Here is a 27,360-nt window from a genome sequence, read left to right on the forward strand (position 1 = left end):
AGAACTATGTATCTGTTGTTTGGAAGTGATATAAGTAAGAATCATTTAACATGTAAGAAAAGTCAGAAAACTGTGGTTTCCAATATTCTTGCAGAACACCAAAACTAAATACTATATACCAAAAATGACATCCTTCTTTCTTTACTGTGAATAAAGACAGAGTTTGGGACAAGTATAGATGTTGATATTATTATTTCAGGGACCCTGAACATGGCCAAAGGATTCAAGAAATGTTTACAATATTGCATACTTCAATAACAATTTTAAAGACATAGATTCCCATGAAAATCTTCAAATGTGTGTAGGTCTTTCAGTCTTCTTCAGTCTTATTGTTGGCTGGGAAGCTTGTAACAACTGACAAATGATTTGTGACCAAATAACTGTTTTTACTTGACTAAGCCATGATAGAGCAGAATTAGTATCACTGAGTAAATCCTATAATTTTGTTAATACAGTGGTTGGATGATGTAATTCTAATCTGTTGGTTTTGGAGAACCTCCTGGGGTTCTGACAACGGTGTCAAAATTTATTTATATGTTTTCAAGAAATAATAGCACTAGGTCTGTTAGAATATCAGTGGATGACATGCACTAGTAAGACATTAAACTATGCACTCTAATACTTATATGACTAACAGGACATACAAGCAGATTGTATGTCCTGATTGATATAGTAAAAGTCAGGCACAAAGTTCCTTAATCTTCAATTGATTTTGAAAATCAGTTAACAATAACTGTATTGAAATGACTTCTTGGCATTAGCCTACACCCAGATATTAGGCTGATTCTCAAACATGAGTTCAAAGGGAGCATAATCTCTTCACTAGGGGCTGGTTGAGATGGTGACATCTGAAATATCACAGCCAAAATGCAAAAGATGGGTCATTGATTCATACACCATGTCAAACTCTTTTATGACTTGGCGTTTGTTCGGTATTACTTTATATATTCACAAAATACTGTATCGTTGGAAATTAACACCTAAATTAACATCTTGTTTTAATTCAAATATGTGATATTATCATCTTTCCAGAGTAAACCTCCTCAGGTTCATTTCCCTACCTCGCAAGACTCCACATTCCACGTAACATCTTCATCCCCAATTCCCATAAGGTGATTGAGGATCTGTTGTTTCCTTTTGTTCCAAATAAACCTGATGTACTTCAAATATCATGTTGAATATACTGTCATCTGGTCTAATGTTATATTTTGATTAGAGGCTACTATGGTTGATTATTTTACAGATGCATAATGGAATTAATGGTTATAAAAGTTGATATGTCTCCTTTAATTTTTTAATACAGAATTTTGCATTTACCTTAATTAGAGTTCTAGTGTTATGACAACATTGGGAAAAGAGTAAATATGAAAAAAGTAGAACAAAATCTCAAATTAATAGTTGAATATATATATATAAAATATTAGCATACACATATGATAACTTTTTCATATGCCATTGCGGTATTTTTAGATTGGAGATAAACCATCAAAAGTATACAACAAAATATTTAAGCTAGAGTGATATTTATTCTAAATCACTTTCTACTCTAAAATTGTGTTGCATCTTCTTTTTTTTCCTCCTAAATCCTAAGGGTGTATGAAAAGACAAAGAAAATTCAAGCAAATTACAACTTCAGGCAATGAAAACTCTCATAAGCAATTCCTGTATTTTACTTAGTATTTTCTATGAAATTCCATTTCCACAAACACTAAGGCAATTTACCATTTAGTTGAATTGTTTGATTAATTTTCTATGTTTTAAGCACAATATCAGGTACTTAGAGAAGGTATAATTAAAAATCAAGTCCCTTGTTTTCCATGAACTTATGCTCTCAAACCCAAAATTCTTTCAACAAGAAACAAACTATTTTCATGAATATAACTGAATTAGAGTAAGGAAACCAATGTTGGTGACTTGGAAATACCAATATGGCACAAAGATGTTCAGGGTGATTTTATTTATTTTATCAAATGATAATAAAATTTATTTTATAGTTGAAAAGCCTATTTCTGTCATATCATTGACTCTGTTATATAAAGTGCTAAATTTTGATATCTCATATTATGCTACTATGGCTTACATTAGAAATAACATATGTCAAATAAAAATTCATCTAGATCAATAGACTTTTCCTTTGTGGATCCTTTTTTAAAACTACCAAGTTTGAGAATATGAATATATTTGTTTTTCATATTGTTCTGCAATGAATATAAAGTCACTTATAATCAGAAAGCAATTAAATGTAAATAACAGTAAAGAATCAGAACTATAGAAAATAGATATGAAAAGGCAAGCCCACAGAGATGAGAATAGATCATGTGGAACATAAAGACTAAAGAGTTGTTTTATAAAACTTTAATTTTTTCTTTGAGTTCCCTAGCAGCCAAAGTAACAAGAGAGACTGAAAGTAAAACAATTCAAGTTTGATAGTATTTTTATATGAGGAACAACACTTTCAGGAAATGTTTAGCCCTAGTTTTTCATGAGGCCACCTTAACAACTGAATTCTCTTTCTCTCTCACTCTCTCTGTATGTATGTATTTTAGATAAGTAAAAGAACAATGTTATAATGTTAAGTCAAACATAGACACAATAATTTAAATTTGATGTTAATCAAGAAATAAAATGCCATTTCCATATATATTTAGTTTCAATATGACTTATAATCTGAATATTCCACAAATAAGCACGTTGGAAATATTTGGGGGAAGAAACCCAAAACACGTGAAATTCTGCGGTGGTAAATGCAGTGCACAGTACTCACAGTTTTAGGCGCAAGGTGTCGCTCTTTACTTGGTGGAAAGTTCCTTCAAAGGTTGGTCTGAACAGTGAGGCACTCCCATACAAAGGGACTCCATCATACCGGATGCCACCGTTTAAGGATACTTTGAAACTTCTCAAGAATTCAGGGAGATTTTTAACCTGAAACTGAAGAATCTGGTACTGTAAGTGTAAAGAAGCTTATTTTGGAAGCCAATTTGGTATGCAATGTTTGGTTTTCAGAGAAGGGGATTGGGCACCCCACGACTACAGCTCTGGCTTCTCCTCCTCGAATTCTGGGAGGTGGGGAGCGGCCAGCTCCACTACTCCGTCTCGGAGGAGGCCAAACACGGCACCTTCGTTGGCCGCATCGCGCAGGACCTGGGGCTGGAGCTGGCGGAGATGGTGCCGCGCCTGTTCCGGGTGGCGTCCAAAACACACGGGGACCTTCTGGAGGTAAATCTGCAGAATGGCATTTTGTTTGTGAATTCTCGGATCGACCGCGAGGAGCTGTGCGGGCAGAGCGCGGAGTGCAGCATCCACTTGGAGGTGATCGTGGACAGGCCGCTGCAGGTTTTCCATGTGGACGTGGAGGTGAAGGACATTAATGACAACCCGCCGGTGTTCTCGTTCAGAGAACAAAAGCTGCTGATTGCGGAATCTAAGCAATCGGACTCGCGTTTTCCACTAGAGGGAGCTTCTGATGCTGACATTGGAGAGAATGCTCTATTGACCTACAGGCTAAGTAAAAATGAATATTTTTCTTTAGATTCACCAACAAATAGTAAGCAGATTAAAAGACTGTCACTTATTTTAAAGAAGTCTCTGGATAGAGAGAAAACTCCGGAACTTAATTTGCTACTAACAGCTACAGACGGGGGAAAACCGGAGCTTACTGGCACGGTTCAGCTGTTAGTCCAAGTCTTGGATGTCAACGACAATGATCCGGAGTTTGATAAGTCAGAATACAAGGTGAGCCTTATGGAAAACGCTGCTAAAGAAACTCTTGTGATAAAACTAAACGCCACAGACCGAGACGAAGGAGTCAATGGAGAGGTAACATTCTCCTTAATGTCAATTAAGCCCAATGGAAGACCCTTATTTACACTAGATCAAAATAATGGAGAAGTGAGGGTCAATGGAACTTTAGATTATGAAGAAAACAAGTTTTATAAAATTGAAGTACAGGCTACAGATAAGGGGACTCCCCCAATGGCAGGTCACTGTACAGTCTGGGTGGAAATCTTGGACACCAACGATAACTCTCCTGAAGTCACCGTGACTTCCTTGTCCCTCCCAGTACGAGAGGACACTCAGCCCAGCACGGTCATTGCCCTGATCAGCGTGTCTGACCGTGACTCAGGTGTCAACGGACAGGTGACCTGCTCGCTGACGCCCCACGTTCCCTTCAAGCTGGTGTCCACCTTCAAGAATTACTACTCGTTGGTGCTGGACAGGGCCCTGGACCGCGAGAGCGTGTCGGCCTATGAACTGGTGGTGACTGCGCGGGATGGCGGTTCGCCTTCTCTGTTGGCCACGGCCAGGGTATCTGTGGAGGTGGCCGACGTGAACGACAACGCGCCTGCGTTCGCACAGCCCGAGTACACCGTGTTCATGAAGGAGAACAACCCACCAGGCTGCCACATCTTCACAGTGTCGGCGCGGGACACGGACGCGCAGGAGAACGCGCTGGTGTCCTACTCGCTGGTGGAGCGGCGGGTGGGCGAGCGCTCGCTGTCGAGCTACGTGTCGGTGCACGCGGAGAGCGGCAAGGTGTACGCGCTGCAGCCGTTGGACCACGAGGAGCTGGAGCTGCTACAGTTCCAGGTGAGCGCGCGCGATGCGGGCGTGCCGCCTCTGGGCAGCAACGTGACGCTGCAGGTGTTCGTGCTGGATGAGAACGACAACGCGCCGGCACTGCTGGCGACTCAGTCTGGCAGCTCGGGAGGCGCAGTTAACAAGCTAGTACCGAGGTCGGTGGGTGCGGGCCATGTGGTGGCGAAGGTGCGAGCAGTGGATGCAGACTCAGGCTACAACGCGTGGCTTTCATATGAATTGCAGCCGGCGGCGGGCGGCTCGCGCATCCCGTTCCGCGTGGGGCTGTACACGGGCGAGATAAGCACAACGCGTGCCCTGGACGAGGCGGACTCGCCGCGCCACCGACTTCTAGTACTGGTGAAGGATCACGGTGAGCCGGCGCTGACGGCCACGGCCACCGTGCTGGTGTCGTTGGTGGAGAGCGGACAGGCGCCAAAGGCCTCTTCGCGGACTTTGGTGGGAGCCGCGAGCCCAGAGACTGCGCTGGTGGATGTCAACGTGTACCTGATCATCGCCATCTGCGTGGTGTCCAGCCTGCTGGTGCTCACGCTGCTGCTGTATACGGCGCTGTGGTGCTCGGCAAAGCCCACTGAGGGCGCGTGCGTGTCGGGGAAGCCCACGCTGGTGTGCTCCCGCGCGGTGGGGAGCTGGTCATACTCTCAGCAGAGGCGGCAGAGGGTGTGCTCTGAGGAGGGCCCACCTAAGACGGACCTCATGGCCTTCAGCCCCAGTCTTCCTCTAGGTCTGAATAAAGAGGAGGAAGGGCAAAGACAGGAGCCAGGGTCAAATCACCCCGGAAAGGTGAGTTTTCTACAGATTCCACCTATCAGGAAGTGTATGTGAAATTATTTAAAATCCAGTTTTTTTCACGGATTTTTTAAGGGAAAGTTTTATGAATAATCAGTATTTTGAATATTGTTTAGATAACAATGTCTGTTCATGAAATACCAAATGATACACATCTTCAGTCTTTTAATCATATAAATAATCTGGCTTCTTTAACCAATAGATGTCCTATTTCTCTTAATATTTGGTTAGCAAATCCTAAAAGAAGTGAGATGCAAGAATGACTCTTCTGTAGTCACTTGAGTAGAAATAATTACTATTTTCACTAAAGTACCCATGCCCCTTCATCTCTAAACTTCAATTATGACCATAATAACTATGGATTATTTAAATTTGCTCCTCTTTGTCTTTTAGCAGAGTTTTGCCTTGATATTTCCACATTGTTAGATCAACTGGCTTTGTTTTTCTAAAGGGAGGAGGTCTTCCTATGATGTCCAGGTTGGACTGCAGTGGCTATTTACAGGTGACCTGTAGCCTGGAACTGCTAAGTTCAAAGGATTCTCCCACTTCAGCCTCCAGAGTAGCTGGGAATGCAGTGCCACTGCACTTAGTTCATTGGCTTTTCTAACTTCAGGCTTGTATCAAAGCTAGAATACTCCATTAGTATGACATGATTTACTTTTCTTTTTTTTTTTTTACAGTGTTAAACATTCATCATAAATTCATTATATGTGAAACAATCTTTACTTTTGTCTTTATTCCTGTGATAATACTTGTTTTCATATTGTTTGAAGAAAAACGTTAAGCCTTGCATTCTTATATGTTGCTTTCTGGAAATAATATAACTAAAATTCTACATGTTCTTGCCAGGCAAAGTGGTTCAGGCCTATAATCCCAGCTATTTGGGAGGCTGAGACAGGAGAATTGCTTGAGCCCAAGAGTTCAAGGCCTGCCTGGACAACATAGCGAGATCCTGTCTCTATAAAAAATTAAAAAATTAGCCAGACCTAGTGGTGTACACCTGTAGTCCCAGTTTCTTGGGAGGCTGACATGAGAGGATCCCCTGAACCCAGGGGTTCAGGGCTGCAGTGAGCTATCATCGTGAGACCCCCATCTGAAAAAATAATTTTTTTTTTGCCTGTTCTTGATTTTGTTCCATGAAAAGGCAAGAGGTTTGTCAACTATTGGATACTCGAACAAAATGGCATGATTTAGGATTCCAAAGGAAACTAGGTAAATAAAATTATTCAAATCATCTAAACTTGCTAAAGACATGCATATAGGGCTATATTATCTACAATATATGCTAGTTGGCATTCTTCCATAAGTTTTTCAGATTCATCTAGCAGAGAAAAAATTAAATATATTAATGTGAGTACCTACTGATAATTATCAGTCTCATTCATCTCACATTGTAACTGCTGTATCTTGTAATGCCTTATCTCTAATGTTTTTGAAATTTTCTTTCCACGTAGTATCATCCCATCTGAAGATTTGAGCAAAGATCATTTACTTCTGAGTCATTCTTCATATTTAGTTATTCTTACTACATGTAGAGTGGTGGAATTACGGACTTTCTTGAGAATCATATCTAGCTATTTCCCCCCGTATAGATGCATAACATACCATTTGGCACAATATTCGAAGAGTCTATGCTGAAGCCTATTCATAGACTTTAGTTCGAGAACTTTCGTATCTTAATATTCATTGGCTAAAAACATTCTTTAAGTATTAAAGAGAAGGCAACAATATAAAAATATAAAATATTTCAGACTCAAAAGTGATTAAACCATCATACCCTTATGAAACTTTACAAATATAATAAATGTGAATATTAGATAGGGCATACATTACTCATCTCCAGATGAAGTTTTTGGAATAACTGAAGATCTTTTAAAGACTTGGGAATGTTTTCAGTACAGGTTAAAATTTTGTAAATTATTATTTTATATCACAAAAATAACCAATTTGCATTTTAGATAATTCAAATTACTTGGACTGATTTCTGCAAAGTTGTGTCTTTTATACTTAATGCCAAGATTGCATTCTATGGTATAAAATTATGATTTCAATTTATTTTCTAGTTTGGTTGTTTAAGTATTAAGCTAAACTTAGATGTTCCTATTGGCTTAACAATTTGTTTAGGTCAAAGAGTATGTGAGAACTACATAACACACTATTATTATTTGTTTCTTTTTGAGATAGAGTCTTGCTCTATCACCCAGGCTGGTGTGCAGTGGCGCAATCTCGGCTCACCACAATCTCCACCTCCCATGTTCAAGCAATTCTCCTGCCTCAGCTTTCCGAGAAGCTGGGACTACAGGCATGCACCACCACTCCTGGCTAATTTTTGTATTTTCAGTAGAGATGGGTTTTCACCATATTGGCCAGGCTGGTCTTGAACTCCTGACCTCAGGTGATCTGCCTGCCTCAGCCTCCCAAAGTGCTGGGATTATGGGTGTAAGTCACTGAGCCCAGCCTATTTTTTAAAACTAAAGTTCCTTAGCACATATGGTACATTGACCACTTTTGAAAATGAAAAACAGGAAAGAAACTTGGTGATAATATTAGACAATTTAAATAATTAGCCGATGACATCAAAATTCAAATACGTTTTTAATTAGTTAACGTTTTATAGTTGATTTAAGTTATCTTATACTTGTAGAGCCATTCTTGGTTATTCTGTCCTGGTGTCGTAAAGGTGTCATATTTCAGTTGCCTTTATTATTATATGTAATAGGAATGAATGGCAACAAATTATTGGTTTAAAGATTTTGACTTGAGTATTAATAGACTTACAAAATCTATGTGTACTTGTTCACAATGAGTTGTAGGATCTTATCTGTGTTTTTTTTTCTCTTAAAGCTGATCTTGAATTAATGAATAAACTCATGAAAGGTCTTTTGATTCCCCCTTGCATCACAGTCACCATTCTGATTTTCTGAAGAGAAGCATGTCCTAACTACTAAATGACCCATAAGGGAAGATTTAGAGAAAAAGCAAAAGGTTGATATCAAGTTCACATTCTCTTGACTTTAGTCAATGAGATTAGGCTCCAAAACCCTTTAAGAGATCTTTCTCATTTTAGTGCTCCATTGTTGCTTTGAGACAGTGTGAAATTTGGAGGCTTCAACTAAACATTTTACATTAAAGTGCTTTACTTTTGCTAGAGTAAAACTTTCCAGAATCTATTCCTGAGATTTATTTTAACATGTTATGGAAATGAAAGCAGTTATGTGAAAAGTTATCACATTCAAGCATCAAGGAACCAAAACAATAACACTCTCCATATTTATGATGAATTATAACTTTCATCAGATTTATGAGTAAGACAATTTATATAAATGAAATATTGTTTGGTATTAGACATATTTTAGTTTCTTATCCTTTGTTAAATACAAAATTCCTAACTCTCTCTAAAATCTTACGATGGAGTGCTTGTGAAGGTTAAAAGTTACTGAAACAGTGTGAATTGTAAGCTATATAAGGGGAGGGGTGCTGTATATTATTCTGTATATCATTTTCCATGATAAAGTGTAGGTTCTAGCCTACTGTATTTGAAAGATTTCTATTTTGAAGCAGAAAACATTTTTAAACTACAGTGCAATAAAATTGTTGATGTTTTGTTACTAATATCATGTATATTAACTAAACCCGCATTTATAAATGATCCGTGAAAAATATCCCAAAGTCGAAACAATAGAATTAAGAGTGACCCAGAAAGTGGCTAAACAGAAAAGAACCTCAGGATCTTTCTTGTACTTACATAATCAGTCACATGATGTCGCTCTACACTCAAAAGGTGAAACAGGAAAATTGTTTTCTCCGCACCCACATTCCAATCATTCACGGAATAGGATCGACTCCATATTCACTGTGATGCTGGAAAAAATTTACTAAATATGTACTTACAGAAAAGGGTGACTGCTCATAAAATACCTCAGGCAAGCGATCCCTTAAAACTGATTGTCCCAACTCAGAGGCCCTCATTTTCTGCAATGGTGATTTTCGGGCCAAGAGGCCCGGGATCCCAGCGTCTGCTGCTCTCGCTTCTGCTCCTTGCAGCCTGGGAGGTGGGGAGCGGCCAGCTCCACTACTCCGTCTACGAGGAGGCCAGACACGGCACCTTCGTGGGCCGCATCGCTCAGGACCTGGGGCTGGACCTGGCGGAGTTGGTGCCGCGCCTGTTCCGGGTGGCGTCCAAAACACACGGGGACCTTCTGGAGGTAAATCTGCAGAATGGCATTTTGTTTGTGAATTCTCGGATCGACCGCGAGAAGCAGTGCGGGCGGAGCGCGGAGTGCAGTATCCACCTGGAGGTGATCGTGGACAGGCCGCTGCAGGTTTTCCATGCGGACGTGGAGGTGAAGGACATTAACGACAACCCGCCGGTGTTCAGAGAAAGGGAACAAAAGGTACCTGTTTCTGAATCTGCGCCTCTGGACTCTCATTTTCCTCTAGAGGGCGCTTCTGATGCGGATATCGGCGTAAACTCTCTTTTGACCTATGCGTTAAGTCTAAATGAGCATTTTGAGCTTAAAATAAAAACAAAAAAAGATAAAAGTATATTGCCTGAATTAGTTCTTCGGAAGTTATTGGACAGAGAGCAAACGGCAAAACTCAATTTATTGCTGATGGTAATCGATGGCGGTAAACCAGAACTAACAGGGTCTGTTCAGATTCAAATAACCGTCCTGGATGCGAATGACAATGGTCCGGCGTTTGATAAGCCCAGCTATAAAGTAGTGTTGTCTGAAAATGTCCAAAACGACACGAGAGTGATCCAACTAAATGCTTCCGATCCAGACGTAGGACTTAATGGAGAAATTTCCTATGGGATCAAAATGATTTTGCCAGTGAGTGAGAAATGTATGTTTTCAATAAATCCAGACACAGGTGAAATTAGAATTTATGGCGAACTGGATTTTGAAGAGAATAATGCCTATGAAATTCAGGTTTACGCCATTGATAAAGGGATTCCTTCCATGGCAGGTCACAGCATGGTCCTGGTGGAAGTTCTGGACGTGAATGACAATGTCCCTGAAGTAATGGTTACTTTACTGTCGCTCCCTGTGCAAGAGGATGCTCAGGTGGGTACCGTCATTGCCCTGATTAGCGTGTCGGATGGTGACTCTGGAGCCAATGGACAGGTCATCTGCTCACTGACACCTCATGTTCCCTTCAAGCTGGTGTCCACCTATAAGAATTACTACTCGTTGGTGCTGGACAGCGCCCTGGACCGCGAGAGCGTGTCGGCCTATGAGCTGGTGGTGGCCGTGCGGGACGGGGGCTCGCCTTCGCTATGGGCCACGGCTAGCGTGTCCGTGGAGGTGGCCGACGTGAACGACAACGCGCCTGCGTTCGCGCAGCCCGAGTATACAGTGTTTGTGAAGGAGAACAACCCGCCGGGCTGCCACATCTTCACGGTGTCGGCATGGGACGCGGACGCGCAGAAGAACGCGCTGGTGTCCTACTCGCTGGTGGAGCGGCGGGTGGGCGAGCACGCACTGTCGAGCTACGTGTCGGTGCACGCGGAGAGCGGCAAGGTGTACGCGCTGCAGTCGCTAGACCACGAGGAGCTGGAGCTGCTACAATTCCAGGTGAGCGCGCGCGATGCGGGCGTGCCGCCTCTGGGCAGCAACGTGACGCTGCAGGTGTTCGTGCTGGATGAGAACGACAACGCGCCGGCACTGCTGGCGACTCGGGCTGGCAGCGCGGGAGGCGCAGTTAGCGAGTTGGTACCGCGGTCGGTGGGTGCGGGCCACGTGGTGGCGAAAGTGCGCGCAGTGGACGCTGACTCCGGCTATAACGCTTGGCTGTCCTACGAGTTGCAACCGGCGGCCGTCGGCGCGCGCATCCCGTTCCGCGTAGGGCTGTACACTGGCGAGATCAGCACTACACGCATCCTGGATGAGGCGGACGCTCCGCGCCACCGCCTGCTGGTGCTGGTGAAGGACCACGGTGAGACCGCGCTGACGGCCACGGCCACGGTGCTGGTGTCGCTGGTGGAGAACGGCCAGACCCCAAAGGCGTCGTCGCGGGCCTCAGTAGGCACTGTGGATCCCGAAGCGGCTCTGATGGATATTAACGTGTACCTCATCATCGCCATCTGTGCGGTGTCCAGCCTGCTGGTGCTCACGCTGCTGCTGTACACTGCGCTGCGGTGCTCAGCGCCGCCCACCGTGAGCCGGTGCGCGCCGGGCAAGCCCACGCTGGTGTGCTCCAGCGCTGTCGGGAGTTGGTCTTACTCGCAGCAGAGGAGGCAAAGGGTGTGCTCTGGAGATAGCCCGCCCAAGACAGACCTCATGGCCTTCAGCCCAAGCCTTCAGCTGTCTCGAGAAGATTGTTTAAATCCTCCCAGTGAAGTAAGTTATTAATATTATTTAGATATATTTGTTTCCTTGAAGAACTTCCTTTTAGGTTATAACTACATTCTCTCATTTTTCTTTATGATTTTATCCTTTAAACTATTGAATGTCTCATCTTTCTTGGTCATTCTTACTCATTTTGAACTTTTATGTATTTGTCTAATATTAATGAAGGAAATATGTAGGTACGATGGAGGCCATGGAGCACCACACTTAATATTTTTCTTTTTCTATAATATTTTATATGACTGATGAACCTTGAAAAAAACAGTATATTAGATTAAAAACTGGCCAGATGTTTGATAACTTAAAAATTTAATTTGTTCATAATTTCAAGATTACAGGTAAGTTGCAAGAATGGTACAAAGAGTTCCTAGATACCATTAATGGATTCTTTAACTCTTCCTCATGTGCTTAGGCTTTTAAAATAGCCTTCTTGATCACTATTCTAATTTCAGTACAATCTAGATATTTTCACATTATATTCCAGGTATTATCACAATAATATAAATGATATGTCTGACATATGATGAATGATTTTCTTCTTTGCTCACAAAATACCTTCTTTGTTTCAAGTAGGAATAGCTACTGTACTATTCTTATTTACATGAAATGTAATAAAATCATTTCTCAATTTAAAAATATTTAACCATCTGTACCATACGGTACAGTTAGTAACCAACTGTGGCTGAAACCAGTTTCAGATGATCCCAAACTTATCATAGTATACCACTGCACTGTGCCTATTACCAAGTGAATCTTCTAATGTGCATTTTACATATTTTAACTTTCTATTTCTACAAAAATATCCAGAGGCTTCTCTTTAACCAGGGAATAAAGTCTTACATACCTCAGCCTGGTAGTAAAGGCATTAACATTTCCAGCCTTGTATCTACTTTCTTACATATCTTTAGTTTAGGATCTGGAATATAGTATATGTTCAATCACTTTTTAAAAACATATGGAGGTCTTGCTATGTTGCACAGGCTGGACTACAACTTCTGGGTTCAAGTGATCCTCCATTTCAGCCTTCCAAGTAGCTGGGACTACAAGCAGGCTCCACCACTCCCAGCTTCAATCAATAATTTTAAATAAATATATGGTATTGAAATGTATTACCTGGGCATTCCCCTCTATCTTAGAAATGGGAGTAAGCCCTAGAAATCAGATAATGTTTTATTGAAGAGTGTCTTGGAAGATAGATAACATTTTACCAAGAAAGTGTTACAGATGGAGAGATAAGTATGAACAACTGCACAGTATATGGTGTAATTGAAGGATTAGAGCAGGCGAGATTGTGAAGGCAGGAAAGCTATTTCTTTTTTAATAAATTAGGTATCAAGTAATGGAGACTTAAATTATGGCAGTAGAAATGAATTGAAAAAGACATATACAAGAGGCACTGGCAAAGTAGAAGCAGCCAGATAATGACAGACTCAATACAAATGATAAGACAAAAACAAAAGTAGAAGGTGACTCTCACTTTTTTAGTTTGTTCAACTGAGAAGATGAGATTGCCATTAACCAACTTGCAGAACAAGGTTGGAGAAACAGTTTGTGTGTATTTGAGCAGGTAGGGAATGGAGATGAACATTTAAGAAAATGTTACTTTGAGGTCCTAAGAGAATACCGTTGTGATTGGAAATATGGGTCTGGATCTCAGAAGAGATTATTGATATAGATTTTGGGAACAACTCCTTTAGAGAAAAAAATAATCCATGAAAGAATAAAATTGCCAAGATAGACATTGAAAAGTGAAAAACAATGTGTCCAGGTACTTAGGTGGGTAAGTGTGTCACTTCCTGTGGCTGCTATAACAAACGAACACAAACTGGGTGCTGTAAAACAACAAAAGTTTATTATGTCTCAGTATTGGAGACCAGAAGTCCAAAATCAAGGTGTTGTCAGGGCTATACTCTCTTTGGAGGCTCCAGGGAAGAATCTGGCTTTTGTTTCTTCCAATTTCTGTTGGCTGTTGGTGTTCCTTGGCTTGTGGCTGCACCACTCCCATCTCAGCCTTCTCAGCTTTCATGGTCACATTGCCTCCTCCTCTCCATGTCTCTCTCTCTGTGTTGGTTTTACAAAGGTACATGTGATTGTATTTAGGGCCCATCTGGATAATCCAGGATAAACTCCTTTCAAGATCCTTAACTTAATCATATCATTCACCATATAAAGTAAAATCCACAAGTTCCAGGGATTAAGATGTGGGCATAACTTTTTGGGGACCACAATTCAACCTATTATAGTAGGCTTAAAATCATAGGAGGATAGACAACAGGAAGCTGAAATAAAGCTCAAAGTGCAATATATCAAGTATATGTTAGAAGTTAAACGTGAAGGGAAAAAGATAAACAGAATAGTTTTTCCACCAGAAGTAGAATGTTTAAATTAGTGTATGTGCATGTGTGTATGTATACATATTTTAGTTAAAGACATCTGACTATCTTCATAGTGTGAGTAAAAGAAACAAGTAAAAAATAAGATACCAAAAATAAGACAGGCAGCAGGTGAATTTAGATGAAAACTATGAGAGAATAGAAAATAATTTTTAAGAGCATATGGTTGACCTTAAAAGTGGGAACAGCTTTTCCTTACAACTAGTAGAAAATGAAAACAGATAATATAAGGAAAAATGACACAAGAAGAGAGCAATTGAATTTCTGTTTGGTCACATCTCTCAACGTGTGAATCATCTGAAAGTGAACTGATGGAAATGAGGTTGAGAATTTGAGAAGAGAGGGAAGAGAATATGGAAGAATCTCTGTAAGCAAGAGGGAGGAGTTAATCATAAATTCACTTGAGAGCCCAATTGAGGTAAAGGTGAGAGTAAATTTGAAGAGAATAGTCATGGTTAAGTGACAATATTGAGCAGCTTAATAGGAAGAATAGAGAAAATGGATTGTCAGGGTAACTGCATGTTGGAGGCTAAAAAGAATGTTAGAGGAGTAATATAAATAGGTGAATGACTCTAGAGTGTCTGGAAGGGCATATTTTAAATGGTTGACTATGTAGTCTAATTATGTGAAGAGGTAAATAAAGAAATGTAGGGCCAGATAGAAAGAATTAGAAGAGAAATACTATGTTAGTAAAAGTAATGGAGCAGGAGAGGATGATGAGGGTAAGAGAATACCAAATACTCTGCCTAAGTTTTCAGAGGAAAGCAGAGCTATGGAAATAAACCCAAAAGTCATTTCCTATAGAGTTGTGCACAGAACAGGCCAGATAATTATTGGAGCTATGATATATTTTTCATTACACCGTTTGGCCTGGGATTTTGTGGCTTGGTAGAGATAGTTATAACAAGAGATAAAAGTAAGATCCTCTTCCTCTTTTCCTTGCTAAAGATATGTTAACATCTTTGTCTAGCTATTGTTTCTTGGAAAATTAAAGTCAATTTAAATGACGGCAAGGTTTTACTCAGTGATGATGAAGTAAGATGGAGAGAGAAAATGGAAAGTTTAACCTACTGGTTAAATTCTATTTAACCAGGACGCCGATTCGGGCTACAATGCATGGCTTTCATATGAATTGCAGCCGGCGGCGGTAAGTTAAATTCTATTAAATAAATAGGATATTAGTTCCAGGCATATTTTATAAAAACAGAATCCAAAACCTTAGAGCATTGTTGTGTCTAAATTATTGTGTTTATGCACATATGCACACTCACATACAAAATCCCACACATATTGACTGAACACTTTCTTTTGAATATAAATATCTTATCTACATCTCAAGTCACATTGAGGGAAATTTATAAATATGATGTATTTATTCAAAATCTGATATATCAGTTACCAATATTTATCACCTTCACCGATTTTATTCTTATGTGATTGTTATGTTTCCTTTTGGAGTCAATGGCTGTTGTGTGAGGAGGTCTTGAAAAATATTACAGGAAGAGGACAGTACCACAAAAACCTACATGACTATGCAGAACTACTGTAGATCAATTGTCCCAAAACGAGTGTCGAATATTCTTTGTCTTAAAGTTCTGCGTGGAATTCTTACACATAGAAAAATAAACTTGTGGCAAAATGAAACTCATCAACCAACTGTCAGCTAATATAAAATGTTGAGCAGAATGCAGTTATTTGCTGTTTCTGGGAAGGTAAACATTTAATCTTCAATTACATATTTGCAGTGAAAATGTCAGGAAATGCAAGGGGGGAAAAATACTACATCAATGGAAAATATGAAGACTGAGTCATACTTACACTTACACGTTCATGCGCATGGTGTCGCTCTTCACTGAGAACGTTTCCGCGAAGAAAGAGCCGCCGTTTCTTTCTTCCTGCAGAAAATATAGCAGAAAGCGGAATACCTCTTGCGAATCCTTCCGCACTAGGAAGCCATAAAAATTGGGCCTTGAGAGGCAGTTTGGGGTAAGGCGTTGTATATATTGCAGATAGCTCTGAGGTTTTTGAAGTGTACCATGCTGTCTTCCTGGCAAGGAGGCCCAGGACCGCGGCAACTACTGCTCTGGCTTCTGATCCTCGCAGCCTGGGGGACGTGTAGTGGCCAGCTCCACTACTCCGTCCCCGAGGAAGCAAAACACGGCACCTTCGTGGGCCGCATCGCTCAGGACCTGGGGCTGGAGCTGGCGGAGCTGGTGCCGCGCCTGTTCCGGGTGGCGTCCAAAACACACGGGAACCTTCTGGAGGTAAATCTGCAGAATGGCATTTTGTTTGTGAATTCTCGGATCGACCGCGAGGAGCTGTGTGGGCGGAGCGCGGAGTGCAGCATGCACCTGGAGGTGATCGTGGACAGGCCGCTGCAGGTTTTCCACGTGGAGGTGAAGGTGAGGGACATTAACGACAACCCGCCCATATTCCCTGAAAGCAAGAAACGAATAATCATTGCAGAATCTAGACCTCCGGAAACTCGATTTCCACTAGATGGCGCATCCGATGCAGATATTGGAGTGAACTCGGCATTGACCTACCGACTGGATCCCAACGATTATTTCACTTTGGACGCACAAAATAGTGTTGAGCAAATGTCTTCATTATCACTTGTACTGAGGAAAACACTGGACAGAGAGGAAATTCAGGAACATAGTTTATTACTGACAGCCAGTGATGGAGGTAAACCCGAGCTGACTGGCACAGTTCAGCTGCTCATCACGATTCTGGACGTGAATGACAACGCCCCGGAATTTTACCAATCCGTTTATAAAGTGGCGGTGTTAGAGAACGCATTCAATGGAACATTAGTGATCAAGCTAAATGCCACAGATCCTGATGATGGTACAAATGGAGATATAGTTTACTCATTTAGAAGGCCTGTATCGCCTGCAGTGGTATATGCATTTACCATAAATCCGAACAATGGAGAAATTAGGACAAAAGGCAAACTAGATTTCGAAGAAAAGAAATTGTATGAAATATCCGTGGAGGCAGTTGACAAAGGAAATATTCCAATGGCGGGTCATTGTACCCTTTTGGTGGAAGTACTAGATGTAAATGATAACGCCCCAGAAGTTACCATCACTTCTTTGTCACTCCCCATCAGAGAAGACACTCAGCCTAGCGCCATCATTGCCCTAATCAGTGTGTCCGATCGTGACTCTGGCTCAAATGGACAGGTCACCTGCACCCTGACGCCGCACATCCCCTTCAAGCTGGTGTCCACCTACAAGAATTACTACTCATTAGTGCTGGACAGCGCCCTGGACCGCGAGAGCGTATCAGCCTATGAACTGGTGGTGACCGCGAGGGACGGGGGCTCGCCTTCGCTGTGGGCCACGGCCAGCGTGTCCGTGGGGGTGGCCGACGTGAACGACAACGCGCCGGCGTTCGCGCAGCCCGAGTACACGGTGTTCGTGAAGGAAAACAATCCGCCGGGCTGCCACATCTTCACGGTGTCTGCGCAGGACGCGGACGCACAGGAGAACGCGCTGGTGTCCTACTCGCTGGTGGAGCGGCGGGTGGGCGATCGCTCGCTGTCGAGCTACGTGTCGGTGCACGCGGAGAGCGGCAAGGTGTACGCGCTGCAGCCGTTGGACCACGAGGAGCTGGAGCTGCTACAGTTCCAGGTGAGCGCGCGCGACGCTGGCGTGCCGCCTCTGGGCAGCAACGTGACGCTGCAGGTGTTCGTGCTGGACGAGAACGACAACGCGCCGGCGCTGCTGACGCCCGGGGCTGGCAGCGCGGGAGGCACAGTGAGCGAGCTGGTGCCGCGGTCGGTGGGTGCAGGCCACGTGGTGGCGAAGGTGCGCGCGGTGGACGCCGATTCGGGCTACAATGCGTGGCTTTCGTATGAATTGCAGCTGGCGGCGGTCGGCGCGATCATCCCGTTCCGCGTGGGGCTGTACACTGGCGAGATCAGCACGACGCGCACTCTGGACGAGGTGGACGCGCCGCGCCACCGCCTTCTGGTGCTGGTGAAGGACCACGGTGAGCCCGCGCTGACGGCCACGGCAACGGTGCTGTTGTCGCTGGTGGAGAGCGGCCAAGCGCCACAGGCGTCGTCTAGGGCGTCGGCAGGCGCTGTGGGTCCAGAAGCAGCGCTGGTGGATGTCAATGTTTACTTGATCATTGCCATCTGCGCGGTGTCCAGCCTGTTGGTGCTCACGCTGCTGCTGTATACTGCGCGGCGGTGCTCGGCGCCGCCCACCGAGGGCGCGTGCGCGCCGGGCAAGCCCACTCTAGTGTGCTCCAGCGCGGTAGGGAGTTGGTCGTACTCGCAGCAGAGGCGGCAGAGGGTGTGCTCTGGGGAGGGCCCGCATAAGACGGACCTCATGGCCTTCAGTCCCAGCCTTCCTCCTTGTCTGGGTTCTGTAGAGGGAACAGGCCAGAGGGAGGAGGACTCAGAATGCTTGAAAGAGGTAAGCTTATATTTTAAAAAAATTGTCTTAGTAAACACTTTAGCCTTCCTTGCAGTTGTTTAAGACATCTTTCCTGCCAATTTCAAATTATTCTTTACTTTAATTTTAATTTTGCTAGTTGTTATCGAATTTAACAACTCTGCTGTGGACATTGTGTTGGATTATCCTTCAGAGTGAAATCTTAACTCAGAAACCATAATGAAATGTGCAAAACAAGAATATTTTGTTTCTGTTGTATTCTTAATAGTTCTAAGTATTTATCGTGCAATTGAGCATTTACAAAAAATTCCTCACGTTGTGAGAACTTAAACATTTAGAAAATGTTTGTTTTAATGAGGCTAATCATAATCTTAAATTTAAAAAATTTTAATTTAATTTATACATATACCCACACAGATATTATTTTAAAGAGACCCATAACTTTTCACATAAATGCTTTTTTTAAGTGCACTTTTCTTTCTTTTTTTTTTAAACCTGTTTTGATTGTCTCTACTTTTTTGTCCTCTAGGCACATCAGTGTTCCCCTCTCATATATCCCATGAAAAATACCTTGTGATTCAGCTTTCAATTTTTTATTTGCATTCAGATAATTACTCATACGTGTATATATACATATATATAGAGAGACCTGGTAGGCTTTTTGTTATTATTTCTTTTCCAAAGTTTGAAGGGATTTCCAAAAGGTATTGGTGACTGAAAGTACCTTTTGGCGGTCCCTGCAAATCTAATGGTTTTAATAGCTGTGTAGTATTCCACAGTGTAAGTGTGCAATTATATATTATTTACCTAATGATGGGCAATCACTTTGTGTCAAGTGTTCTGTTATCTTCATGAACCATGCTGTGCTATCATTTCATATATTTCCTAAAATATTGGTGTTATTTCTACGAAATTGATTATCAGATGTGGAATTGATGCATCAAAAATATTAATAATTTTAATTTTAAAATATGTCACTGGATTGCCTTCCAAGTATTTTGGAACCAACCAGTTATGAGCACTCCTTCTATCTCAAGAAGCAATAGTGGTTTTACTTTCTGCCAATGTGATCTCTGCGAAATGATATTTCATTGTTACTTCAATTTTAAATTCCTGTATAGCATTAGTGAATTTGAGCATATTGTCATATGTATTTTGTTGATTTCTATTTGATCTTCTTTGATTTATCCATTAAGTTATTTGCCTACTTTTCTATTGAAAAAAAATTTTTAGTTTCAGTTTGGAAAAGTTCTCTGTACCTTATAGATATTAACTGTTTATCTATTTTTTGACATTTTTAATTAAAATTTTTATTTTGAGATAATTATAGATTCACATGTGGTTGAAAGAAATAGTAAAAGGAGATGCTGTGTATTCTTCACTAAGTTTTCCCCAATAGTAACATCTTACAAAAACATAGGGCCATACCACAACCTGGATATTGACATTGATACAGTAAAGAAGTAACATAGTTCCGTAACAACCAGATTCTTGATATCACCTTTTTATAGCCACATCTGCTTCCCTCCTTAATGCTGGCAAGCAGTAATCTGTTCTCCATTTCTCTAATTTTGTTACTTTTACTTCAGAAATAAATAAAAGTATCTCTATTTATAGATACATTTTTAAAAATTATTTTTATATTTATTTTTTTTTATTATACTTTAAGTTCTGGGATACATGTGCAGAACGTGCAGGTTTGTTACATAGGTGTACGTGCCATGGTGTGTTTATCTATTATCTGCACCACAAATATATTTTCCTCCTATATTATTTCTATTCATTTGTTTGTACTAATTTTGTCATATATAAATGTGTTTAAAATGTATGAATTAAAATATATCTTTTTCCTTTTATGGATTTTAATGTCTGCATATTTAGTTAGAAAGGTCTTCCCAGCTGGGCATGGTGGCTCACGCCTGTAATCCCAGCACTTTGGGAGGCCGAGGCGGGCGGATCAGGAGGTCAGGAGTTCGAGACCAGCCTGGCCAACATGGTGAAACCCTGTCTCTACTAAAAATACAAAAATTAGCCAGTCACGGTGGCACGCGCCTGTAATCCCAGCTACTTGGGAGGCTGAAGCAAGAGAATTGCTTGAACCCGGGAGGTGGAGGTTGCAGTGAGATGAGATCGTGCTATTGCACTCCAGCTCTGGGTGACAGAGCAAGACTTCATCTTGAAAAGAAAAAGAAAGTTCTTCCCAACTCCTATATTGAACATTCATCAATTAAATGTATTTAATAAATACTTATTGAGTGTTCTCTATGTGCCAGGCATGTTCTACACATTAGACATTTAGCAACGAAGTTTATTATTTTGTAAATCCAAATTTCCAGTTAGTATCACTTTCCTACTGCCTGAAAAATTTCTTTCATATTTTTTATAGTGCATATGTTCTGGCAACAAATTCACTCAGCTTTTGTCTGAGAAATATCTTTATCTCTTTTTTTTTTTTTTGAGACGGAGTCTCACTCTGTTGCCCAGGCTGGAGTGCAGTGGCGTGATCTTGGCTCACTGCAAGCTCCACCTCCCGGGTTCACGCCATTCTCCTGCCTCAGCCTCCCGAGTAGCTGAGACTACAGGCGCCTGCCACCACGCCCTGCTAATTTTTTGTATTTTTAGTAGAGATGGGGTTTCATCGTGGTAGCCAGGATGGTCTCGAACTCCTGACCTCGTGATCCACCCGGCTCGGCCTCCCAAAGTGCTGGGATTACAAGTGTGAGCCACCGTGCCCGGCCTTTTATCTCATTTTTATTTTTGAAAAAGTATTTTCACTGGGCATAGTTGACAGTTTTTTAAAAGATATAATTTAGTTGTCTTCTGGCTTGCATAGTTTCTAATAAGATGTTTGCTTTTTTATATATGAGTCTTCCTCTCCTCACCCCTCATGGTTAGTGTTAAAAATTTTCTTTTTATCCTGACTTTTGCAGATTGATTGTGATGTGCTTAGTATGGTTTTCTTTATGTTAGTCTGTTGGGGTTTGTTGATATTCTTGGATCTGTGGATTTATCATTTTCATCAAATTCAGGAAAAATTCAACCATACTTCTTCTAATAGTTTTTTCTTTCCTTCCATCCTTTCTGAGACTCCAGTAACACATATGTTAGATTATTTGATGCTGTCCCACAGGTCATTGAAGCGTTCTTTATTTTTGTCCATTTTTTTCTTTCTCTGTGCCTCATTTTGAGTATCTTTTATTGACATATTTTCCAAGTTCACTAATTTTTCCTTTTGTAGCATCATATCTGGTAATCCTAAACAGTGTATTCTTCATTTCAGAGACCATATTTATTTCTTATCTGTATAAGATTCTTTTTGTCTCTTTTAAAATTCATTTTACATGTCTCCACAGAATAGTTTTCTTTTTATCTATATGTTTGAGCATATTAGTACATGTATAATAGATGTTTTAACTTTCTTGTCTGCTAATTTCAACATTTTTGTCCTTAGTTTGCTTCTTTTGATCTGTCTTCTTATATGGATATATTTTCTTGCTGTTTCGTTTGACTGGTAATCTCTAATAAGATGCTAGACATTGTGAATTTTACATTGTCAGATGCTGGATTTTGTGTGTGTGTGCATATGTGTGTGTGTGTGTGTGTGTTCATTTAAAGCAGTGATTCTTGGTAAGAAACAGTTTTGCCCCCTCTACCCCCCACCCAGGAGATAATTTGGCAATGCCTGGATACATTTTTGGTTGTTACAACTAGGGAATTGCTACTGGCATCTAATAATGGAGCTCTGAGATGCTGCTAAACACCATCCAATTGCTGCCAAACATCCTACGGTGCACAGGACAGCTGCCCAACAATAAAGAATTAGCTAAAAATGTCAGTAGTTCCGCTGTTGAGAAACTCTGCTTTAAAGAGTCTTGGACTCAGTTCTGACATGAAGCTAAGTTGCTCAGTACCAATTTATTCCTTTCAAGGCTTCATTTTAAGATTTGTTAGTACACATTCAGAGCAGCTTTTAGTGTAGCACTAATTTGGCCTTCTATTACAGCAATACTTTTCTGAGGACACCACCTAATGCCCTGTGCATTAAGAGGTCTCTCTTCTCTGACTGGTAGGAATGTGAAGTATTTCCAGCCCTTTGTGAGCTCTAGGAATTATTCTATCCACTTTTTTTTTTTTTAATTTTAAAAGGATAGCCTGATCTGGGGAGTTTGATCAGCGATCTGTGATCTGTGATCTCATCACTGCACTGCAGCCTGGTGACAGAGTGAGACCATGTCTCAACATAAAAATTAAAACATTAGAATTGAGGTTGAATGTTATCAAATATTTTATCTGCATCTTTTGAGGGAGGTATAAATTTTTTCTTTGGCAATGTTAATGTGTTGAATTTACGATTTATGATTTTCTTGTGGCAAACCAACCTCTACTTCCTTGGATAAACATAATTTGATTATAATTTATAATCCTTTTTATATACTACTTATTTTGTTAAATTTTCAAAAAAATTTTTGCATCTTTATTCCAGGTGATACTGATATGTCCTTGTTTTACTTCCTAATTTCTTCTTTGTTAAGTATTCAAGTTATAAATGAGAATCTAGCATAAAGTGAATAGTTAACAAAGAAGAATAATCTTTGAAAACTTCCAGAAAATTTTCTATTTCCTGTAAAAGTTTGTATAATCTTTGAATTACTTCTTATTTGATTGGAGAACTCACTGTTGAAGTTATCTGTATCAGGATTTTGATTGGTGGGAATGTTTCTGATTACTGACTCAATTTTAATAGTATAAGGACTATTCAGAGTTTAATTTACTCTTGAGTCAGTTACGTAGATAATATTTTTTCAGGTATTTTCCTGTTTAATCTAAATTTTCAGTTATATGCTCATACTTTCTACAGAATCTATAGTGATATTTCCCTTTCCATTCTTGATATTATTTTTGCTTCCTGTCTAATTTACTTTTCTTCAGAATTCTGCTTTCTGATTTTTGTTTTTGCTTTGAAGTATTTTTATATTAATTATACTGATTCATTTGTCTTCTTTTTATTTGTGTTTGCAGGAGATGTCCTCTTCCCAGCCTTTTATTTTAAACCTTTTAGTATTACGGGCATATTCCACAAGTTCTTTGCTACTGTCTCACTGAGTAGCAGAGTCTAATTTTTCTTTCCTTGAACTTTGACTGGTCTTAATATTGGAAGTAACATTCTGGGATTTATGAAGTCAGGTCATAAGAAGTCTTACAGTATGCTTTGGTCTCTGAGAATATTTGTTTTGGGGGAAGCCTGCCACCATGTAAGCATTCTGACTACCTTGAGATTGTCATACTGTAAAGAAGCTCAAGCTGGACTTGTGAGAAGCCAAATGGATAGAAAAATTACTAACCAGTCTCCAGTTGTCTTAGCTTTCCAAGCTTAGGTGCCAGAAAAATGTAGAAGGCTTCAGGTGACTGTAGTATGCTGGAGCTGGCTCTTGTACTGGCTTATGAGAACTGATAATGCAAATTTATTCCCAACTCTGGATTCAATGATGTCACTTTGGTATCTTGAAACTGGCCATGGTATGAGTATTTCTGCCACAGAAATAGGCAAATGCTACAAAACAGAGTTTTTTGTTTTTCTTTTTTCCTAGAGACCTAGTTGTTAAGCATTTACCAGTACACTACTGCACCTGATTGCAAGCAAGAACCACTCAGTTGAGTCAGAACCAGGAGAAGTAATAGTAAGTTGTTTTAAGATATTAGGTAGTTGGGATGGTTTACTATATAGCAATGGATAACCTGAACAAGTACTCTTTCTTAGATAATCTATAAATTTTAACTCGAATATTTATTTAGTTTACATTTACAATACCTAGTGATATCTTTAGGCACAAATCTTTCAATTTTTTGTGCATTATTTTTGTCTCACCATTTTTATATCTCTATTTCCTTCCTTTGTTGATCTTCTTTTGAAATGACTGAGTACTTTTTATTGTTCCATTTCCTTCTGTATTATTTGGAAGCCCTTTTCCAAATAGCTAGTGCTTACCCTAGAAAATTAAGCATGTATCCTTGATATATCAAAATCAAAAGTTAATTGAAACCCTTCCTCCTTCTGGGAAATGCAGGGACCTTACATTTTTAAAATCTGTTTAATCCCTCTTGACTTATACACTATTTTTGTCATGCTTTAAAAATATTTTAAAACCCCACAAGATATTAGTATTATTTTATACAATCAACGTTGTTTTAAATGTACTTACATATTTACCAGTTTTGTTTCTCTTCCTTACTTCTTGCCCCTCTGACCTTTCATCAGGGATAATTGTCTTTCCATGTTAGAATACTTTGAGAATTTCCTTTAGTCCAAAGATGCTGGTGAGGAATGATTTCAGGTTTTGTTTTTCTGAAAATGTCTTTATTTCATCATAATTATTGAAAAGCATTTTTTCTGAGGGTATAATCTTAGGTGTGACCCCCACAGCACATAGTAAATATTATTCCAGTGTCTACTGGTTTCCATTGTTGCTGTCAAGAATTTAGCTGTCAATCTGTCATTCCTTTAAAGGTATTCTGTTTATTTTCCTTTGGCTCCTTTTAAGATTTTCTGTGTGTCTGATATTTTGCAGTTTTACCATGATGTGTCTTTATAATCATCCTGTTCTGGATTCAGTAGGATTTTTTTTAATTTTTAATTTTTCCATAAGTTATTGCAGAACAGGTGGTATTTGATTACATGAGTAAGTTCTTTAGTGGTGATTTGTGAGATTTTGGTGCATCCATCACCTGATCAGTATACATTGCACCATATTTGCAATCTTTTATCCCTCGCCATCCCCCACTCTTGCCCCCAAGTCCCCAACGTCCATTGTATAGGATTTTTGAATTCGTGAATTAATGCCTTTACATCACTTTGAGCATATCCTCAGCTGTAATGTTCTCCAATGTTGCTTCTGTTCCATTGTATTTCTATAGTATTATTTTAGTACTCTAATTAAACTTATTTTAACCTTATTACTCTATCCCATCTATTTCTACCTTTTATTTTAACATCTTTTGCTCTTTGGGCTTTATTGTGGATAGTTCACCCACCTTAAAGTTTAATAATTCTCTCTTCTTGCTGTTGTCTGAATTTGTACCCCCAAATTCATGTGCTGAAAATTCAATCCCTTATACAACAGTGTTGGGAGGTGGGGAATTTCGGGAAATGTTTAGATTATGAGGAATCTGCCCTCATGAATAAATTAATGGCATTGTAAAAGGACTTGATGGAAGGAGCCTGTCCCTGTCTTATGCTTTTGACTCTGTCATGTGACGATGCAGCAAGAAGATCTTCACCAGATGCTGGTGCCTTGATCTTGGACTTCCCCTAGCCTCCAGAATTGTGAGAAATAAATTTCTGTTCTCATAAATTACTCAGTCTGTGGCAGTCTGTTATAGCAGCACAAATGGTCTAAGATACTTTTATTTGCTCTTTTTCAAATTTATTGTTACTTTGTATAGTTTCTAGTTTCCTCTGGAAACTTTCAAGCTTGGCATTTATATCCTGAACACAATAAGCTCATGGTTTTAGCGTCTATTTCTGATATGTCCAGTAACTGGGATCCTCATGGGTCTATTCCTGTGGTGTGTTTTAAAATTGTATCTTTATGGTGTTTTGTCTCCACATAAACCTGGTTATCTTTGATTTTGTGCTGAAAGTTGTATTAAACACTTCTTCCTGGAAATAATTTGGGGCGTATAAAATTTTCTTTCTCCAGAATGGATTTTAATTGACTTTTGCCAGGCATCTTGGGGCACTAGCAATCATGGGTAATCTTAATCTATTTCAAGCTTCAGGTATTCTAGATAAAACCTCGTTATCTAAAATTTACATGTATTCTTTAAGTATGGTTATTCAATTTCCTAGCCAAACATGAGAGATTGTTTAAGAAGTTCTACCATAACTGGTAGACTCAGGATTTTGACTTTTGTTTCTCTAGTCCTTGGAGACTGTCAAAAGTATATCTCAGTATTCATTCACCTATTTTTTTCCTTTTATTTCCAGTTGGTACATAATAATTGCACATATTTATAGGATACAGAGTGACATTAATGTATAATAATAAAATCAGGGTAATTAGCATATTCATAATCTCAAACATTTACCATTTTTGCATGGTGATCATTTAAAATACACTCTTCTAGCTTTTTGAAAATATATAAGAAATTATAGTTAACCATATTCATCCTACAGTGCTACAGTGTTGCAAAACACCACAACCCATTCCTCCTATGTAGCTATAATTTTGTATCCATTAACCAACCTTTCCCCATCCTCGTTTTCCTTCACCCTTCCCAGCCTGTAATAAGCACAATACTACTTCCATGAGCTCAGTAAAATTTTGTAGCTGCCATATAAGCGAGAACATGTATTTATTTTTCTGTGCCTGACTTATTTCACTTAACATATGTCCTCCAGGCTCAGCCATACTGCCATGAATAACAGGATTTCGTTCTTTTTTATGGCTGGATAATATTCCGTTGTGCATATACACCACATTTTCTTTATCCACTCATCTGTTGATGGACATTGAGGTTGATTCCACATAGTAGCTACTGTGAATAGTGCTGCAGTAAGTATGGGAGGTGCAGGTATCACTTTGACATACTGGTTTCCTTTTCTTTGGATAAATGCCCAATAGTGGAATTGCTGGATGATATGGTAGTTCTATTTGTAGTTTTTTGAGGGACTCCCGTACTGTTTTCCTTAGTGGCAGTGCTAATTTACATTCCCACCAACAGCATTTATGGGCACAGTGGCTCATGCCTGTAATCCCAGCACTTAGGGAGGCAGAGGCAGGAAGATCGCTTGAGGCCAGGAGTTCAAGACGAGCCTGGGCA

At 40.2% G+C, this 27,360-nt stretch overlaps 2 protein-coding genes across 19 annotated transcripts in view; both read left to right on the forward strand.

Annotated features, from left to right (window-relative positions):
• Positions 1-27,360, forward strand: part of PCDHA5 (protocadherin alpha 5) — a 219,670-nt gene that overhangs the window by 75,059 nt on the left and 117,251 nt on the right. For 4 of the 18 annotated variants that reach the window (XM_024246707.3, XM_054555120.2, XM_054555121.2 and 1 more), the window contains exon 1: positions 9,245-11,729. In XM_024246707.3, coding sequence (XP_024102475.3) covers positions 9,267-11,729 — 2,463 coding nt within the window. In that variant the 5' untranslated portion in view covers positions 9,245-9,266. 18 annotated transcript variants of the gene reach the window in all.
• LOC129059541 (protocadherin alpha-11) lies at positions 1,158-5,421 on the forward strand. The gene has a single exon (XM_054555966.2). It carries the CDS (start codon positions 2,989-2,991, stop codon positions 5,419-5,421), a length of 2,433 nt encoding a protein of 810 aa, XP_054411941.2. The 5' UTR covers positions 1,158-2,988.

This window comes from Pongo abelii, chromosome 4 (genome assembly GCF_028885655.2).
Source record: "Pongo abelii isolate AG06213 chromosome 4, NHGRI_mPonAbe1-v2.0_pri, whole genome shotgun sequence".
NCBI classification, from domain to species: Eukaryota; Metazoa; Chordata; class Mammalia; order Primates; family Hominidae; genus Pongo; species Pongo abelii.

Excerpts from the sequence above, each read along its gene's own strand:
- LOC129059541 (XM_054555966.2), top strand. The coding sequence starts at position 2,989 with ATGTTTGGTTTTCAGAGAAGGGGATTGGGCACCCCACGACTACAGCTC.